This window comes from Cavia porcellus, unplaced genomic scaffold (genome assembly GCF_034190915.1).
Source record: "Cavia porcellus strain 051 isolate PalLab524CR breed Dunkin Hartley unplaced genomic scaffold, mCavPor4.1 scaffold_1, whole genome shotgun sequence".
Lineage (NCBI taxonomy): Eukaryota > Metazoa > Chordata > Mammalia > Rodentia > Caviidae > Cavia > Cavia porcellus.
In genome coordinates this window covers 88,207,396-88,227,525 of record NW_026947484.1, presented here as the reverse complement: position 1 = coordinate 88,227,525, position 20,130 = coordinate 88,207,396, and the positions used below count along the sequence as shown (strand labels likewise).

The 20,130-nt window shown below is 34.8% G+C and overlaps 1 protein-coding gene across 10 annotated transcripts in view; it reads left to right on the top strand.

Annotated features, from left to right (window-relative positions):
* Mpdz (multiple PDZ domain crumbs cell polarity complex component) overlaps positions 1–19,606 on the top strand; it is a 175,064-nt gene extending 155,458 nt beyond the window's left edge. For 9 of the 10 annotated variants that reach the window (XM_063251212.1, XM_063251204.1, XM_063251193.1 and 6 more), the window contains 6 exons: positions 744–787; positions 1,554–1,676; positions 3,023–3,127; positions 4,737–4,849; positions 5,927–6,050; positions 7,885–13,134. In XM_063251212.1, the coding sequence (XP_063107282.1) occupies positions 744–787; positions 1,554–1,676; positions 3,023–3,127; positions 4,737–4,849; positions 5,927–6,050; positions 7,885–8,031 (656 nt within the window). In that variant the 3' untranslated portion in view covers positions 8,032–13,134. Of the gene's footprint in view, positions 1–743; positions 788–1,553; positions 1,677–3,022; positions 3,128–4,736; positions 4,850–5,926; positions 6,051–7,884; positions 13,135–17,443 lie in introns of those variants that run through there. The other variant, XM_063251208.1, reaches the window with a different exon arrangement.
* The last annotated feature ends 524 nt before the right edge of the window (positions 19,607–20,130 follow it).

Here is a 20,130-nt window from a genome sequence, read left to right as displayed (position 1 = left end):
TCTCATCCCTTAATATATACACAAAAGTGTGCGTTAGCCAAAAAACCTGAGTGAGACAACTCTACAACAGTAGTAGCTTTTCTCATTTGATATTTACCCTAAAAGATATATGAAACATTATCATCAGGATACTATCATTTTTTTCTTACTAGGCAGATGAGGTATTTAGTTTTATTCCCTTTTTCTGTTTAATGTTAAAGCAATAAATCAAAAGATGCCATTAAGCAAAGCCTTCTTTTTCCATACAAAAAATGAGAAAATTAATATGATCCTCCTGTGTTTTAATTGCATGAAATTGTGATGCAAAGAGTTTTTTGGCATGGTACATTGGTGGAGAGTTGTTCAAATTCAAGGAACTAACCATATGGTAGTCTCTGTAATGTGACTGATACCCTAGAAATGTAGGCACTTACATGCCTTTATAATGTATCCATGACTTCATACCTCTTTTCTGTGCACACATCTTTTTATGCAAAGCACATTCTGTCATTTACCCAAAGTGGATTATACAATCAGTGCTTAAAATGAGAAAAAATGGGATGTTATGTACAGCTTTTCAACTGAAATAATAAAAATTTCTCAAGCGAGACAGATTTAGTCATGTCTACTGCTAGTAGCTCAGTATCTCCTTTCAAAAAAATAATAAGACAACCATTTAGTCCCATCCAGCTGAATATATTGGCTAAATCTACAAATTTAAAAATTCTTTAATGACTATATTTTGTCTTGTTTTGCCTTTACAGTAGCATCTGAAATACAAGGTTTAAGAACAGTTGAAATAAAGAAGGTAACTTCATATCTTCAGATTTGTTTCCCTATTAATTGTTTCACTGTTTTATAGTACCTGTTTGCAAAATACTTTGTGTGTGTGTTATTTACAGTGAAAATGATAACTAGTCTTTGCTGAATTTCTTATAGTTTCTCATTTGAAAAAATCATTTATTTTGCCAAAAGTAGTGTCAGTAGATCCCACACAAGATAGTTTGCTGCCTATCTCTTACACTGATCAGTAACTTTTTTTCTTCATTGGATGCTTTTCTATCCTGGGAAGATTTCCCTCATAGATTTCCCACATATAAGAAAAAAAAAAAAAAAAAAGCCACTACATTCACTGAGACTTTGCTTCAAAATGCACACTGTTCTAGACACACATCTCATTGTAATACCCTACCACAGTCACTACAGCCCTCTGTGAGACCCTGCTCTCTGTTTGTCAGTAAAGATCTAGTGATTGAGAAGACTGGTCTTGTTCCAGGTCACAGTGTTTGTAAATCCACACTCCTGGCCTCTCTCTGAGTGCTTAAACTGTGATCTTTTCACTTCATGAATTTACCAATCCCACAGTATAATTTGCAGTTAGTGTGTATTGGTGTCTTTTGTTTTCTGAACACCTACTTTACTAAACCACAATAAGGTTCTATGTCCAATAAAAAAAAAATGCAGTTTCACTCTTATACCTAGAAGATCAGAGTCAACAATACAATATTGCACCAGAGAATGACATTTAATTAAAATATCACTTTGACCACAATATTATATCGGTTGCCTGGCAGGGGCCTACTGACTCGCTGGGAATCAGTATTGCTGGAGGAATGGGAAGCCCACTTGGTGATGTTCCTATATTTATTGCAATGATGCACCCAAATGGCGTTGCAGCTCAGACCCAGAAACTCAGAGTAAGTTTTGCTAATAGCAATAGCAGCCTTAAAATTTTTAGCAGAGTGTTCTATAATTTTGAATTTAGCCACATATCACAAGGAAAGTCTAAATATATCTTTAAGTTAGCTAACCAGGATACAGCAGGCTTGCTTTAAGTAAATCATAAAGAATATTAAAATGAAGAAAATGATAATATTGAACGCAAATTAAAAAATAAATGAAATGATAAAATGTACAGTTGTCTCAAAACATTTTCATTATATTTTTAAAATTATATGGAACAAGTTAAAACAAGCATGTTCAGAACAATAATATGAAGTGAGACTTCTCCTTTGTAAGATATATTGGTTTATATGCTGATTTAATTTTATTAAATGGAAAAGTATCATTTGCACTTGATTATAAAATCTACAGAAATTTAATGCAAATATCATTGATGGTATTCTAAAGCTATGTAAAACTTGCTCCAAAATTGAGGGGGGATTATAGAAATGTAGAACACTATGATGAAATTTACGCTAGCTATCCAATGCTGAAATCACGTGAATATTCTTTTAAAAGCATTCATTTCTTCTAAAGTGAAAAATCTGACATCATGCTTCAAACAGAATCTTCTAACAATCAAGTCTAAGTTTAAATAGCTTTCAACTTGGGAATGATTCTGGTCTGTATAAGTGAGGGGAGATAGTGGGGACTAAACACAGAGTCTCATGCATTCTGGGCACGCACTCTACCACTGAGCTTCATCCCCAACCCCTCAGCCTGTTTTGATATCTAAATCTATTTCTAACACATAAGAAATGATTTGTACACATTTCACAAGGGTCAGAAAATTTCTCCAAAAGCAAATATTTTAGACTTTGTGAGTCACATGATTCTCTGATACAACTGCTGAGCTATGCCCTGTGAAAGCAGCCAAATAAGCATGGCTATCTTCCAAACAGACTTTATTAACCAAAATAGGCAGTTGGCCACATTTGGCCTCTGGGCCTTTATTATTAGATGTGCTTTGGAGTAACATCTAATAATTATAGTGATGACGTTTAGATAAATTTTGGTTCCCAAATGATACCCATATTTTATTATCTTAATAGGAAGTAATGCCTTACCCAAGATAAGTGAAGTGAAGGGAACAATGACTGTCTGCCTCTCTCTTCTCCTCCCTTAATGACTATAGAAATTATTATGTACAACTTCTTTTTGTGATTGCTTCTGGGGCTTGAAATTACTAGTTTCCTTAATTCTGTTTCAGTAGTGGTGGCAGTGTGTGTGGAAAGTAGATGGTAGAGAAGGAAAGAACTGTTCTGGTGTTAAAGTACCACTCTACAATGGCTTAGGAGGTGGCTATTTCTCTACCTTATAGGTTGGAGATCGGATTGTCACTATCTGTGGCACATCCACTGAGGGAATGACTCACACTCAAGCAGTAAACTTACTGAAAAATGCTTCTGGCTCCATTGAAATGCAGGTAAGGTTTTTCATCCCGGGTAAGGATCAGAAATGGATAGCCTGAGGACATATGATCTTTGAGGTGAAATCAGTAAAATGATTAAATTTCATGCTATTTTTTTTATGTAATACCTCCCTGGAACATCAGTGATTAAACTGAGAGCTCCAAAAATACGTGTGAAACATATTCCATAATATTTATCCGGATGAATTTATTGTTTCATATTTGATACTCAAGGGGGAAAAGTACAGGCTCTTAGCAGTAAATGATTACTTGCTGGAATTTTTTGTGGTGTGAGTAAAAGGCTTGTAATCTAAACATCTTTAAAAAATAATTGCACAGGAAATCCTCAAAGGACTAAAATCTAAAATATTATATAAAGACTTCACAAAAGTTAGACGTCTCCAAAATAAAGGACCCCCCTCTAAAAAATGGGCAACTGAAATAGACACTTCTCAGAAAAATTATAGTAATCAGTAAATAGTGAGTAAATATTTAACATCTCTGGCAATTAGAGAAACATACATTAAAGCAACATTGAGGTTCCATCTTACTCAGAAAGAATGACTGTCATTGAGAAATCAAATAATAACAAATACTGGTGCGGTTACAGACAAAAACAAACCCATTTACAGAATTGGTGGGAATGTAAACTAGTACAAACACTATGAAAATCATTATGGAGATTTCTCAAAAAACTGAAACAGCCATTCTCCTTCTAGGTATCTTCCTGATAGAGTTAAAGACATCACATTGTAGTTAAATTTATATACCCTTGTATATCGCAGCACAATTCTTAACAGCTAAATCTTGAAAGCAGTCTATATGTATATCAACAGATAAATAAGACAAAGAAAATATGATCTACTCAGCAATTAGGCAGATACACTTGAGTCATTTGTAGAAAAATAGATGCATCTGTGACCATAATATTAAATGAAATAAATCAGACAAGCTTAAATATCACATGGTTTCTCTTTTATGAATAAACAAATAAAGAGCCAAATAAAGACAGATAATAGAGAGACAGATCCTTTGCAAGAGGGAAGAGGACCAAGAGATGAAGGGAAGGAGATGAAATGGAAAAAAAAAGGAAATGAAGAGAAAGAGAAGAAAAAGATTAAAATGTACTATGTATCACCCCATGATGAATATTATAATCATGTGTACTCTGAACATGTAACAGTAAAAATAAAAATTTTTTAAAATTGCACATGAGATCATATTTTAAGCATTGAAGAACACTATAGAATTGAATTTGAGTATTTTTACTATCTGGACAGTTAAGTGGCCTCTGGACCTTCTGAAACCTTTTGTCACTTGTGTTTTTTAATTTTTAAGAAACTTCTGTTAGTGCATGTTTGCAGTACATAATGATTCATTGTGGGGAGTTGGTACATAACACACTTAATTCTCTTTACTTCCCCTTTCCCTCTCCGTTCCTCCTCCCTGCATATCTCTTACTGTAATTTGTGTTCACAGGAATGATTTAAGTGAGCAATAAAACACACACTTAATCCAAGTGTTCTCTTTGGAGAAAAATTGCTGGTATCTCCGTAGCCACATGAACATGTTTTGTTGTTGTTGTTGTTTTTCACTGTTTTTTCCTTCATACTTCTGTATGCAGGTGGTTGCTGGAGGAGACGTGAGTGTGGTCACAGGTCATCAACAGGAGCCTGCCAGTGCCAGTCTTTCTTTCACCGGGCTGGCGTCAAGCACTATATTTCAGGATGATTTAGGGTGAGAATATATAGTATGCTTGGTACATCATGTTGTGCATGAATCAGTTTTCCTGACAGTGTCATACTATTTTTCCATATTTTCAGCACCTACACAGAGGTGAAAGATTAGATGTTCTTTTCAAAGCACAGACCAGGTGCTTTTAACTATTAACCAATTTTTCCATGGATTGAGCTTATCTAGATAGACAGAGAGAGAGACTGACCTTCAGATAGACAGATAGTTTCTCTGAAAATAAGACTTACCTGGAAAATAAGGCTCACAGGGAATGTCTCTTCTCAAATCATGCTAGAATTAGTTTTCCAGGTAAGCCTTATTTTAGGGGAGATAGATATACGTACCACTGCCCTTCCCATGTTGTAAGCTCTGATTTGGGGAAGACCATTTTAGGCTGTACATCACTGCCCTTCGTGACATGGAGCAAGTCAAACATGTCTTTGAAAATTTTCCACTTTTGCCTATACATTTTATATGTAATCTTTTTGCTTGAAAAATAATTCACTGAATTATATAAAAACACTGAATAATAAGGCACTAAAAGATAGGGAGAGTGAAGAAAGCATGTAGAATGTGTAAGTAATTTGATCTAGTGTTTCCATGACTTGTAATTAATTGACTATTCTCTCTGACCTTTAAGAGTACCCATATTTACAACTTACTCCATTTTAGTCCCTTTAACTAAAGTTCTCATTGTAGATGAACTGAAAAAATAATCCACTTCTCCATGACATGAAAACATGCCGTGGACACATTAGTTTAAAGCACCTATAAATGAGCATAGAATTATGGCATTAATTAGGATTTCCTTAGATGATGTGGATTACAAATACTGTGCATGGTATACACTGACAATTTAAGTGTCTGCAAATACCCTCAACATGCTCCCTATCAGTAACACAGAGAATTAGGCTAGCTTTTTGTCAAATGATGTCAAATGAATTATGGATTTATGTGTATGTACAAATATATATTAAAATATAAAATATATGATTAAAATATATAAAATATGAAATATATATGAAAATATAAATGTGTCATTTTAACTTCAAAACTCTTTTTTCTTTCCCTTTACTGTAGACCTCCTCAGTGTAAGTCTATTACACTGGAACGAGGACCGGATGGCTTGGGCTTCAGTATAGTAGGAGGATGTGGCAGCCCTCATGGAGACTTACCCATTTATGTTAAAACAGTGTTTGCAAAGGTAAGGCTGCAAATTTTAACCATTCTCCTTCCTTCTAAACATTTATTCACAGTGATCAGCAGCTGGCTTATTAGTTTATGGCCTGAGGTAATGCCAAATGGTTAACAGTTGATAATTTTCTTTGTAAACTCCCTACAGGAATGGGTCATTAAAAATTTTTTGTGTAATTTGAATTTTAGTTGTATTTAAAGTAAAATAGGCTTACATTGAAACTCCATAGAAACTTTTAATAATATTCATAAATTAATAAACTTCTGTTATCCTTTGAAAACAAGTTGCATGATTTGAAAATAGGACTTTTTAAAATATATGTGCCATGGAGCATTAACGTTTCTTTATCTTTGCATTTTGTTATGAAATATAAAGTTGGTATAAAAAAGCACATAAAATATAACTGCAAATTAACCAGTAGTGCATTTTTAGAAGCTTAATTTAATTGAATAAACTACTAAAGAAAAGTCTGAGGAGTATCCTGTAACCTGTCCCCTCAGCAAATGAGCTGGTTGTAATCAAGGACTTGATACCTTTAAAAAAGAAAAACTTTTGTATATGATTAAATAGTAATAATATTTAGAATAAGTATAAAGGTATTGGTTTGATGAAACTATTAAAACAAAATGTTCTAACCCTGTAGTGTGATTGCTATTATGTTGCTGAGACATTTTCAGATGTACAAAATTGAATAAAATTTCCTGCAGGAGAAAATCTAGAGTCTCAAAATTTTATACTGGGAGGGAACAAAATTTATGGCAATTCTACTTACAGATTTAATACAGAGGCTTTATATTAGTGTCATCATCCTTTAATTTTGGAAGGTTTCATTCTATTGTTTTGGAAAATATTTTTAAGAAGTTTAAAGTGATGTACCTACAGTAAGCTAGCTGTAGGCTTAATTTATGACATTTTTTTAAAAAAATGGTATGTTCAAAAATACAAGTGGCATTTGCCAGCGAATAAAAGGATCTTGCAATCCTGTTCCTCAGCCTGAGAACAATTTATTTAAGGCATGCTAGTTAAAACATATTTTAAGAATTTCTTCATTATGGATTCCTCATTAACTTTTCCATATTTTTTATCTTATATTTAATTGCATAATTGCCTTCTATAAGTATGCCTTAAGACAGGGTTCTTTTTCAAACAGCAGTGTCTGTATTTAATCATAATTAGTTAGACTTAGGAATATGAAGAACCTATCTATCCATCGGAAGTGAGAACCACAGCCCTTTGACTAGCCTCTTCAAAGCCAGTGTGTGTGTGTGTGTGTGTGTGTGTGTGTGTGTGTATGTTTTGCAGTGCTGGGTATAGAATCCAGTACTTCATGCAATTTGGCAAATACTACAGCATGGGTCTTTAAATCATCACTTGTGCCATTTCCTGTCCTAGTTGACTGTCATCTGGGCTCCATGTTTCTGTAAAACTTTTGAGTTTTGTAGTCTTCTTGCCCTTGCCCTGGGCAAAACTGCTTTTGTTCCTACCTAATCTTTGGTCTCCTTTACAGAACAGAAAATCCTGCATTCTGTGAAATCATTTTTACTAGGCAAATTTCCAGATATTCTTTATTAATTTGAGTTACAACCAACTGCTGTACTGAACAGCCAAAAAACCATCTAATGTGTTGACTGCTAGATTTTCTCCAAAATTGATATCTTATTGCTAAAACCATTTTTGTGTATGTTCACCATTGCTTGGTTGGCTGTAGAGAACCTGTAGAGCACAAGGAACAATGTGTGTGTCCGTGCAGAGCAATTTACATTTGTGTCTAGAACTTTTTCTGTGATAATAGTTGTGAAACCGCATTCTTTGAGAAGTAAGCTACCCCACTTTATAATTGCAGGGAGCAGCATCAGAAGATGGGCGCCTTAAAAGGGGTGATCAAATCATTGCTGTCAATGGACAGAGTCTGGAAGGGGTAACCCACGAAGAAGCTGTTGCTATCCTTAAGCGAACAAAGGGCACTGTCACTTTGATGGTTCTCTCCTGAATTGGCAGCCAGATTTGAACCAACTCAACCCTTGCTTCCCTGTGTACTATTGAGAAAATTGAATGATCTTATGCGTGACTTTTCCTGTGCTGTGTTGATGCAGTCTTTGACATTATGTGGAAAAATAATATTTAAGTCTGTTCTTCTCATATGAGAATGGTTATTTTTACTGATGACCTAATATTATTTTTCCTTTTCTTTTGCTTTTTGTGAATCCAAACACACAGAGAAGGGACAATTTACAGATAAATCCAGTTTGTCTTTTGAGGCTACCTAAAGTTTTGCCACATGAACAAAAATTATTAAAGAAAAAGGAAATGTTAAAAAAAGAAAGAAAAATAATTCTAGAGCTAACCATTTAGAAAGTGGTTTCAGTAAATTAGGTTGAAAAATAAAAAGGCATAATAAGGAAAAAAACCTTGAGTTTTATAAACATCTCTCAATTTGGCAGTTCATCCCCTGTCCCCAAACCAAACTAAAAAAATTATTGAAAATCTTAATAAGTGCTCACAATATTTTAATATTTTGAATATTGTTAAAATTGTATCTCCTTACCTCTAGCATCTATACATATTTTTTCCTGCTAAAATTACTGCCTATAATTAAGTAAATAAAAAAATACATGAAACGGTGTTCCTAAGTTTTGTAAAATCATATTTAAGGCACATTCTCAATGTGCTGTAATAAAACAATGATGTTACCCCTGTTGACAACAAACAAGCTCACCATAGAGGAGCACAGGTTCTGAGAATCTTTTTAAGTTGGTTTTAACAATTGATGAAACACTGAAAATGGCTTAGTGCACTGTGCAGTTGGTTTACAAATAGTGTTAATCTTAATGCAAAGAAAAAAGCAGGGCCGGGGACATAACTCAGTAGCAAAAGCGCCTGCCTAGTAAGTGTGAGGTCATGAATTCAGTCCGCAGTATCAAAAAGAAAAAAAAGAGAGAGAAAAGCAATGTGTCATTCATTATTTTGGTTCAATGCCATTAATAAATTGATAGAAAATTAAGGGGATTAACGTAACCAATTCATTGCTTTATATTAATATCTTATAATACAATAGTTTAAAACAGATGGAGGTGTTTTTTGAGACAACTGTAGAGGAATTATCATGTGTTCATTCCCATTTTAAAGCATGAAACTCCTACATTGGAATATATAAAATCACTTTAAATATCTGTATTTATAACAAATAGTGTACAGTTAATGCAGTATTTTTTGTGTAAACACAAAATTAAAGTAAATAAACAAGGTTTGTGATTGGGTAGTTCCTTTTAGAAATAGCTTACCAAATAGTTTGTAGGTCCTCCTTGTCTGGTACAAAAACTGAGTAAGACAAGCAGAAACAATGACAAAGGTTATGAGAAAAGTGAAGGCAGAGGGTGAGGAGGAAACTGGCTCTGCAGAGTAAACTTGGTAAAACAAAAGAGAGAAAAAGTTAAAAGCAAAAATTCAAGTACACTGTGAGGGGCACAAGGTGAGTTATTGAGAAAGAGGCACACAAGCTCTTCATAGTGTCTGCCTCCCCTTGTGCCACTCACTGCATCAGAACCTGCCTGAACTTCACACGGGGGTGCAAAGGAACGGGCAGGGTGGTCTCTGGGGGCCTGCCTCTCTTCTCTGCCAGCCAGTCTAAGCCACGTCCTGTGTCCTGGCTCAGGTTCAGTGGTGCACAAACAAAAACGAAGGCTTTTTTATTCTTTTGTTAGAGGAAAAACTACTGTTCAGCACTCACTACTTACAATTGGCTTTTGTCATGTCTGCCTGTATGTGCACTATCCATGCATGCAGTTAGAAAAGAATTGGGCATCATTATAAAAACAATGTTTTTTTTTTTTTACCTTGACAGTATTTCTAGTGCTCAAAGTCCATAGACTCCTCATAGAGCGGAGGAAGGCGATGCTATGAGAAGGCGAGTCACCTGCCTATGAATAGTTTTCTAGGGTGCTATTGTGCAGTGATATTAACAGTTGTTCTTAGGTTAGTAAAGAGCCAAAGTGTATTCATATGGAAATACCATGATGAAATTCATTCTAATAAACATGAAAAGTCAAATGTGAACACTGAGCAAATAGTTTGGAAACCTTAGTCCTACTAGTTCTGTCCCAGATTAACCAGGGAGTGTATACTTCCCTCTGATTCATTTCAGTGTTAAATAATAGGTTATTTGATCAGTAAGCTTCTATTCTAAAATGTAAGAAAATACTTATTTATGAATATAGAAATTCTGTGATTGTAGTTTATAAAATGCATATTGCACCAATTTAGGAGTCTTCATGTAAATTGAGGTGCTTACTGTAACAGAGTTCACTTTCCTATCCCAGGGACACATACTACTTTCTGCTCCTCTTCTACCATATGCTTTCACAGTAAGCTCCTGGAAACTGAACCAACCTCGTTTGCAAGTTTGAACTAGCAAAGATTTTTATACTGGTAGATAATACTGTACATCAATATTGAATGGGAGAAAGTTACTAATCACATTAAAGTTTGAGTAAATATGGGGGATCATCCCTAAAGAGAACAGTTTCATGAGTATCAGTCCTAGCTTAAACAGTGTCTCTTCAAATCCATGTCCATATGGAATCTCAGAATATAATCTTTGGAAATAACCTTTGTAGGTGTAATTACTTAAAAGTCATACTGGACCAAGAGGTTTGGTTTTAAAAAGACTGTGCACACACCGAGACATTAGTGAAAGCCATGTGAAGAGGGAAGCAAAGAAACAAGCTAAGGACTCCTAGGCTGTTAGAAACTATAGAGACAAGGATTTTTCCTAAAGTCTTTAGAGGAGATTTGGTTTATATTGATGCTTGCATTTCAAGTTTCAGGCCTCCATAGTAGGAGAAAATAAGTTTCCATTGTTTCATGCATCCCATTTGTGCTACTTCGTTACAAAATGTTGGGAAACTAACACTGTATCTTGAGTTGCTGTCCTTATCCTAGCTAAGAACAGATCATTGCTATTAATTTACTAAGTCAAAGCACATGAAACAGAAGATGGAAAGAAAGAAGAAGAAAAGGAGACTGACTTTGAAAGGAGAAAAAAACTAGATTTATCCACATTGGAGAGAATGGCTTATGCTTCCTGGGTTATTTTCTGGAAATAAAGGAATAGGTTCCTAAACAGAGTTTAAATAGACTTTAACATTATCTGATGTTGAGGACGTGTACAACCCAAAACTAGACTGCCCACAATGGCTCAGTGTAGTAATATTTCTTTTCAGCCTGACTGATGCATAGCAATAAAGGTAGAAAGGAAGCATAAAAAGTCAGCAACATCCATACTTCAGAGCAGTGGTAAAGCAGAAAGATTAAGAACCATGAAGGTGAAGAACACAAGAAAAAGGAGGGAAAGGTTTTTTTATTTTTTTCGTTTTAAGAATTTTGACAAAGATTTAAAAGGGGTTCCTTCCTGCTCTGAGATACAGGATACTAAGTCTCCTTAGAATGGGTCACTCTTCTTTAGACCACAGAGTGAACAGAGAACTTGAAAGGATGCCTACAGGGAGATGAGAATAAATATATTTTTTTAGGTGTACAAATGTCAAAAATACCATCACCTGCTTTCAGCAGCTCTGGTATGGTGTTTCATGTCCATGACAGATACTCCGGAATGCATTTGATTCATGCCCTCAACTTGGTCTCCTAGGAATCAATGTTTAGTGTTGTCTTCTTCCAAAGGGACCTGTTGGTAAAGCAGGGTGCCTCGTATTACCCTTTGACACCAAGAGTATTTTTGCATAGAATGGAAACTAGGGGAAAGAGATGTTCTTAAATTGATTTTTGCCGCTTTGTTCCTTTCAGAATCCCACTATTCTATATTGTCCATTTAAATATAAGCCATAGGAAAAAAATATTTGTCTAATTAGTTAAGTGTGAAAAGTTCTATAATAGGCCCTAAAAATAATTGTGTGAAGGAGGGAAACTTACAGTAACGATCTCAGAATTGTCCCACTGAACAGATTTCTTGAAATTTTTGAAAATACGACACCATCAGAAGATTGCCTTTATCACAAGCTTGGTGTCTCTTAGCAGTGGGCTTTTTGTGAGATGATTGCCTGTTGTGAAAACATCATGACCCTTACCTTCCCCTCCACTCCTCCTCCAGACTTGACTGAGAAACAAGTTACCCTCAGAAAATACTGTTTTGTAAAAGTTATGTTTTTTAGGAGTCTGCCTTGAGATACTGGGTATTCAAAGTTTCACTCCTCTAAACTTCACCTAAAATACTTTATTGCATTTAGTAAAACTTGCAAATTTACTTTGGGAAATTATGTAGACTTAACAGCATGCACAGAATAAGATGTCAAGAAATACCTTGTTATTTATATTATTCTAAAAGGCATTGTGTTATAAATTTAGTATTTTCTGTAAATAGTGTTTATTTTTGTGCAGTTGTGTCTTTTTCCTCTAAAATTTTATGTAAATCAACTTGTACTAAACTTTCCAAAATTTATGCTTTTTGGGTTACAACTTTCATGATGGTTCCCATGTCATCTTATAACTGTACTATTAATTACTAGATATTTTTTCTTCAAATATTTTAACACAGATGATCTTAAATTGTATCTCACTACCTTTCATAGGAAACCAGTATTATTTGCAATTAATACAGAATAACTATGAGGAAAAACAGAAGCTCAAAAATTCTAAAAAGATAGTGTGGTGTATCAATGATCATAGCCCAAGGCCCGGGCTCTGGCAGAAGGGCTAGTTGCAAATGTTAGCATGGTGTCAGCAACTTCATGGAGACTTTCCTGAAGTGACCTGAAAAGAACAGAAGGTATTTATTTTATCCATATGTGGTCCTGTATTTTCTGTATGCCTTGCCAGAGCCATCAAACATAATGATCTTATGATATGGCCCCTCTTTGGAAAAATTATTACACCAAAATGTGGAAAGTCATGTTTTCAGTCTTCCTTTTCTTAAAATATGAAAATTTCTGGTTAATTCTTGTTCTTAAGTGTATATTTAACAACAGAAATTGTTTAAGAATTGCTGATAGTATATGATTTTACTAAAGCTAGAATTGAGTTGCTATGTCCAGTGTTTTACTTCTGGCAATTTAAGTTTGAAATAAAGGCTAAATGACATAAATTAATGGAGTAAAATTAATGTTGTGGTAATATTAAATAAAGCTAATGTCGCTTGCACCTGGAGGGCTATACAGATGGTGGGCATACCTAATTATGCCCCCTGCTACCTTTAAGTGTACTGATAAAATCTCTCAGCTGAATCTAAAATATGTTTATTCACCAGTTCCAGAAAAGTTTCAGTAAGACAGCTTGGTACACAAAAAGCCTTATAGTCTTCTCTTTTGAAGGAAAAAATTTATAAGCCTAGAAGTTAAATAAATATTTATCTAGTTTTAAGAATAAATCATACTGCAAACATACTCCGTGTTCTTTCTGTCAATATTATGTTAGTCTCAGAAAAAAGATTATCCTCAAAAATGTAAGGAAGTACTTAAGTTTTCATTTTCACCCACTATACATCTATTTAAAAAATAGTTCACTAGTGCAGCTCAAAGTAATTTTATTTGATTTCACTCAGTACATAAAGTGGATTGGTCAATTACTGTTCAGGTATTTATGAACTTACTCTGTTCTTTAAGAGGTAACTTCAGTAGAAAATATATTGCCATAATTAAGTGGGTAAATTGTATGTTTTACTTCAAAATATTCAGAAAGGCGACTTCTAAAACGTACTGAGAGTTCTTTTCACTTAAGGATTAATTCCCATGAATTTGATTTGCTACAGTTGAATACCTGTGCAGTTAGATACACAGCCAACCACTTTCACTTGTGGTTTCAGGATGATTTTTAAAATCCTTTTTATAGTATTTGTATATGTAACTATTATTTAGCTACATATTTGTTATGTACATTTTTAAAATAAAGGAAAATTGTTTTGATTTGAGTTCGGAAATGTCCCACAGAAGTCAGGAAGCTTGGAAGCCTTTAGAGTGCTGTTAGGAAGGGGCATCACCTTGAGGGCACAGTGCCCTGGTGGCTGCTCCTCAGATTCTCTTTATGGTGAGCAGTTTCCTTTGCCATGCAGTTAGCGCCACAACCCAGGCCCCACAGCAGCTTGGTCAAGCCGCTGTGGACTGAAACCATGAGCTGCACTGTGCCCTTTCTCTCTGTAAGCTGATGACCTCTGGGATTTCAGATTGATGGGATGCTGACTGACACGAAAAGTGAACAATGATTCCTTTTCAGATACAATTTCTATCAAATAGATCTGGTATCTGATATATTAAAAAAATACTGGATCTTTTTAAAGAACAAATATTTGGTTAAAGAGGATATAATTGTTACCTTTTGTTTAATATTAGAGTTAAATAAATCTTACATTTAAAGTATAACATTTGTAATAGCTGTTAATATTTGGATAACATACTATTTTGCATTTGTAGGTATTGGACTCTTTAGCTTCAGTAATTGATTTTTTAAGGTTTTTCATTTTGTACTTTACAGGTATTTAATGCAGTTATCAATGTCTCATTCCCTTCCTTCCTTTGTTGCGCTGTATTTAATATAAGTCTTACCTGATATGTATCTAATACTGAAGAAATTCTAGCTTTCTCTCAAACTTAGTGTGAAGAGCACAGGCTTCTGAATCCCAAGGCCTTGGTTCAGACCTGGCTTGGCTCCTGACAGAATACAGCTGAGTTTTCTTGAGTCTGTGCCTCATTTATCTATAGAATAGGAACAATAATACCTTCCTTGCATTGCTACTTGTATCAAATGAGATGAGATGAAGTGTTTGCACATGATAAGCACTGATAAAAGATAGATTGTTACTTTTACAAGAGTCCATGTAATTTTAAGGCTGAGGTCCATACGTGGAATTATGGGAAGTCATCAGAAATAGTCTTATCGTTACTGTTAATTTATATCCCAGCTTTCAAGATAAACTTTAAAGTGTCCTCATACTTTCTTATTCTAGATATTTTTTTTCATAATTTGTACTACAAAGAGAAGCTAAAACAAGGAACTATAGAGTCCACTTGGTTGTGAAAGCAGCATACCCCTCTTTAATAAATAAGAATTACTCTAGATGTGAGTTACTTAAACCTAGAGGTGTTCTAGTTGAAACTCCAGTCCTTGTCTAATGAACTGAGTATTTATTTTTAAAGTAAATGGGAAATTTCCCAGTCTCCATCAATCATATTCTCCTTCCCTAGTCTTATATATTAAATTAATTATATTTTATTTTTATCCCATTTCTAGACCTGAAAAACTACTTCTAACATAACCTACTATTTTCTGAAATTCTGTATCATTTCTTTTTCTGTTTTGCTTTTGTAAAATAAAAGCAAATGATAAAAGGAGGAAAATAGAATCAGCTTGGTAGACAAAACAGCTCTCCAGAAGAAAGTTACTGAGGTCAGCTGTGTGCCAAATGCTGCTTTATTCCATATTAGATACAATTTTTTCAGATAGCTTTTCCATTTTGTTTTTCATTTTTATCTTTGCTTTTGTAGTTGTTGGTGCAAAATCTTTTTTGATAGCAAATGAGCTAGAGAAATGTAACACAGAAATTGTGTGCATTTCTAGTTACTAGTTTTTTAAACCTTATGTTTAATCAGAAACAGGAACTTTGCTTCTAAAAAAGAATTTTGCCAAACAGTGATCACATTTGAGTATAAAATAAGTTCGTGGAGCCAGCACATGCTGCATAGGAGTTAGGTTAGGGTTTGGAGAAGAAAGCTTCTATTTGGGAGATTATAGCACTTTTGTGGGATGTTCCTGTGTAGAAGACTCACTTGCTGATAGATGTATTCATGACTGGAATGTCCTGGAGTGTGAAATTCTTTGCCTTCCTCTCTGATACAGAATCCAATTTCGGACTGTGTGACAAACTTTCCATGATTTGGTTATTTAGTGGGCTTATTTATTTTTAACTTTGAAGTGAAAAAATAGTTATTAGAAGTACTGCAACTTTATGATAATACAATGTCTGAATTCTGAACAAGCTAGAAACATAAATTGCTGAAGAGTCTGAATCAAAAATCTTTAGAGTTGTGAAAAATTCTTTATTTGAAGAGCAAAAATGGAATAGGAGTCACAAGTCAAATATTTTATCTTCCCCTAAGGGTTTTAAAATGTGTGTATGCTTTGGAAAAATTATGTAAGTGTTAATCATTGCTTTTATGTATAAGGTCAGTCATACATGTATGGCTCTTTAGGTTAAAACCTACCAGATTGACTGAGGCCCTGTCTATACTGTATTCTGATACTTTTCAGTTATACAATTTTAGCAGTGAAACTTTTAATAATGCAATACTTTATTAATGAATTACATACATTTCAGTTTACCAAAACTAGATAGATAGATAGGTAGATAGATAGGTAGATAGATAGATAGATAGATAGATAGATAGATAGATAAACCTTGCTGGAATAAAACCAAAACATTTGAGACTAGAAGTCAAATGGAATAAAGCACTCAATCGATCTGAGACAAGTTCCGCAACTGCCAGTAGTATGGTAGATAGCATTTGGAAATCTGTCCACTGGACCTAAGACCCAAGAGAACTTTTATAATGATAATTTATGGTGGAAAAGCATAAATTGCTTATATTGAGTCTACCTTAATTTGAAGGTTTAAATGAGGTGTTCCCAGAGAGATGTGGATATCCAGGGCTTGGTCACCAGTGTGGTGTTCAGATGCAGGCCCTAGGGAGGCCAGTTCATCAAGTACATTGATCCACTGATGAGGTCATAATTTTATGACCTAACCTGGAAACCGGAGATGAGTCCTTGTTAGCATAGATAGATCATAGCAAGACACTGGCAACTGGAGCTGGTTATAGGTATCTCTCACACACTGAGGAAGCGAAAGAGACTGATGTATAAGGTGTGATGGTCAGAAGGCAACTGCTGCTTGCTTCTCTAAACATTGCCAGAACTAGGTTCAATGAATGGCTTTCATGTGAATCCATGGTGGGTAAGTAGATGCCAACAGTATGTTTTTAACCTTTCTGGAATGTGAATTCTTAGCTAGAACTACTTCCCTGTGTGTATGTGTGTGTGTATGTGGTGTGTGTGTGTGTAGTATGTATATATGTTATATCTATAATACTATAGTGTATATTATATATTGTATAATATAACGTGTATAATGTATGTATATTGTATAATATATGCATATTGTATACATATGTATATAGTATATACATATGTTGTACATATATTACACATATATATTATATAATAATATATATATATATATTTATATCAAACCCACTTTACAAACTGGATGTAGCATCTGGACAAAAAATGATTAGAGAAACATTTAGGCATTGTTTGTCACCTTTACTTTCACATTGGATAGGAATAAGATCACGAATAATACAATGGTGCTGTGTGATGAAATTAGTATTTCCTTTGTCCTTTAGTGTATGAACCATCTGAAGTCCCTTGAGAAGCATCAGAGAAGATGGCATGAGCTGCAGAAGTGAAATGAAGCTGAAAATCTAGAAATTCCATATATTAGTTTTCTGGATTAAATTATTAAACTGGCCTGATTTTAGGAATGTTTTGCCAATGTAGACTTGGCTTAAAGTGTAACCAAAATAAGTTTAAATTGAACTCATAACACAATGAATTTTCTTTCTAAGTTTATGAGAAGGGTGCCTTTTCCTGAGAAATAATTTGTTTTTGCCGATATCCTACATGAACACGTTAAAACAGTGAATGCTTTCTGGGAATAGACGATGGTTTAGAAACTCAGTGACTAAGAACACTGGTGACATTTTACCCTACCATCCTTTCTCCCCCAATCACTACTTTGTACCAAGGGGAAAAAAATGATTGGTACATTGTTTGTACTCCCTCGTAGCAGTTTCCTTACAATCCCAAGATGCTGCTTTTCTTTGTTCTTTCTTTTTTCTTCCCATTCTGTAGCTTTACACTCCTTCAGAAATCATAGATAAGAAGACCAATTCCTTGCCTCTTTCTGAAAACTAATTAAAGCTAAATTCCTGGCAATGGAAGGGGTCAGTTGAGAAAAAGCCGTTCCCTGAGGCTGAGCCCAGGAAGTGAGGCCAGCTAGGAGTCTGAGCTGGACGGGGTGAGGGCAGCCAGCACACTGTTTACAAGGCCAAAGGACCACAGCTCATTTCAAAATTGTGCTGATTTCATAGAGTTGCTGTTTGCCACTCTTTTTTGACGCATGGAAAATCCTAAGACTGGGCATTCAGTGGCTGCAGATTTACAAGAAGGTGCTTTTCCTTCCCATACTCCAGTCTCCATCTTCTTCAGCTTAACAGGGGTCTTACTCATAGCTTATCAACTGTGTTATCACCTTAGCTTTCTTTTGAACTCTCTAAATCTCTTGTGCATATTCTGATTATATGGTTAAGCAGAAATTTAAGAATATAAAGCTAGTTTTTGTAGAAGTATAATCGATGTTTTAATTATAATTTATATTTAAAGAAACAATCTGGCAACCAAACATAAATTTTAAACATTTATTAATGAAATAGAACCTTTTAAAAATGCTTTGACTTCTGCCTTGTCCTAAGTTTACCCTTCCAAGAAGGAATGTGAAGTTGCATCCGCTCTGCTGGTCATTCCTCAATACTTTGCTCATATTATGTGTGGCCTTATTTTTTTTCTTCCTCTTCATTCAGGAAATACTATTTCTGCCTGCTAGACAGGTCAGGCTGACTCTAAAATGACGTGGACTTCTTCCCTACCACAAAGGGAAGCACTGAGTAACCCCTAAAAAGTGAAATTCATCTCTAACTCTGACAACATGTAGCCAAACCCATACCATTATACAGCTTCAGTATCTGAATGAATGATAACAAGACAGAAAGGGGAGAGGGAAAGAAATCTGCTTGGGGAGATGTGTGAATAGAGAAGGTGATATGTGTGAGTTAGTATAGAATAATAACTTACAGGTATTTTGTTACAGTAGTGAAAAACAGACTAATACAGGTAGCATGGTGGTTGAGGATAGAACTTAAAATGGTTTACCACTACTTTTGCTGGTAGTTATATTTTCTGGATTGAGATTGTATTGTTAGAAATTGTTAGAATTTCCTTCCTGAACTCCAAAGGTATTTCAACAGTCCTATTCCAGTGAGATGGTTTTTTGCCAAGGAACTGGCCTTGTTTCTCAGTGTTTGTTCTGAGCAAAAGAGAAAGTTAAAGGTTTATTCCATCCTGCAATCTGCAGATAAAAATGGTTACTTGGGTTACCAGTCTTTCCTTGGTTTATAGCCCCAGATCTTTTGTGTGTACATCTTTATTGTTTTCTTTCTTGTCTTTGCTCTTGGTTGCCTGTTTTGACATGTTTTTGCCTTTGTTAGTTCCTCTTCCAGGGATGGTAGTAAGTTGGGGCTCAGGACATACTTCTTGAAGACATGGCACCTTGGTGTACTGGATATTTTTAGCTGAAAGAATTTGAAAAACAAAGTTCAAGAAAGACTTTCTGACTTTCCTATTAAGCTGGTCACAAGTGCGAGATGCTCGTACCTCATTTCCGGAGGAAATGAGCATGCTTATCTCAGAAGAATTTGAATAAACAGGCCTTGATAAATTTTCTACTCATACATTATGCTTCTTTTTTTTAACTATGACATTTTCTCATAGCTACTGTCCATTAAATCTAGCATAAAACCACAGGTTTAACTGTTTCTTCACATTGTCATTCCTTTATGATGGCTCCCATATCAGTAAAACATATGTAATAAATGCATATGCTTTTATTAGTACAGGGGCGCCAGGTAAGTACTTACAAAAATAGAAGGTATTTTCTCCCTACTACATGTCCAAAAAACCTTCTCTCCTCTACTGCCCAGGTTCTAAGTACTTTACATTTTCAAGCATGGCCTGCCGACATTTGTCATTACTGACATCTACCACACTTTGAACAAAATGCACCACTACATGGTTTCCCTCTCCAGCCTTTGTCTCTTTCTCCCACTGTCCATCCACACTGCAGTGCCCATCTTTCTTGAGTTGCTGTGTCCTCCACCCTTTTCACTGGCTATACTTCTCTGATGCTGTGTAAAGTGAATTATCCCCAAAATATTTAACCCAGAAAATGGCTTCAAATGTTTATAGTTTAAACAAA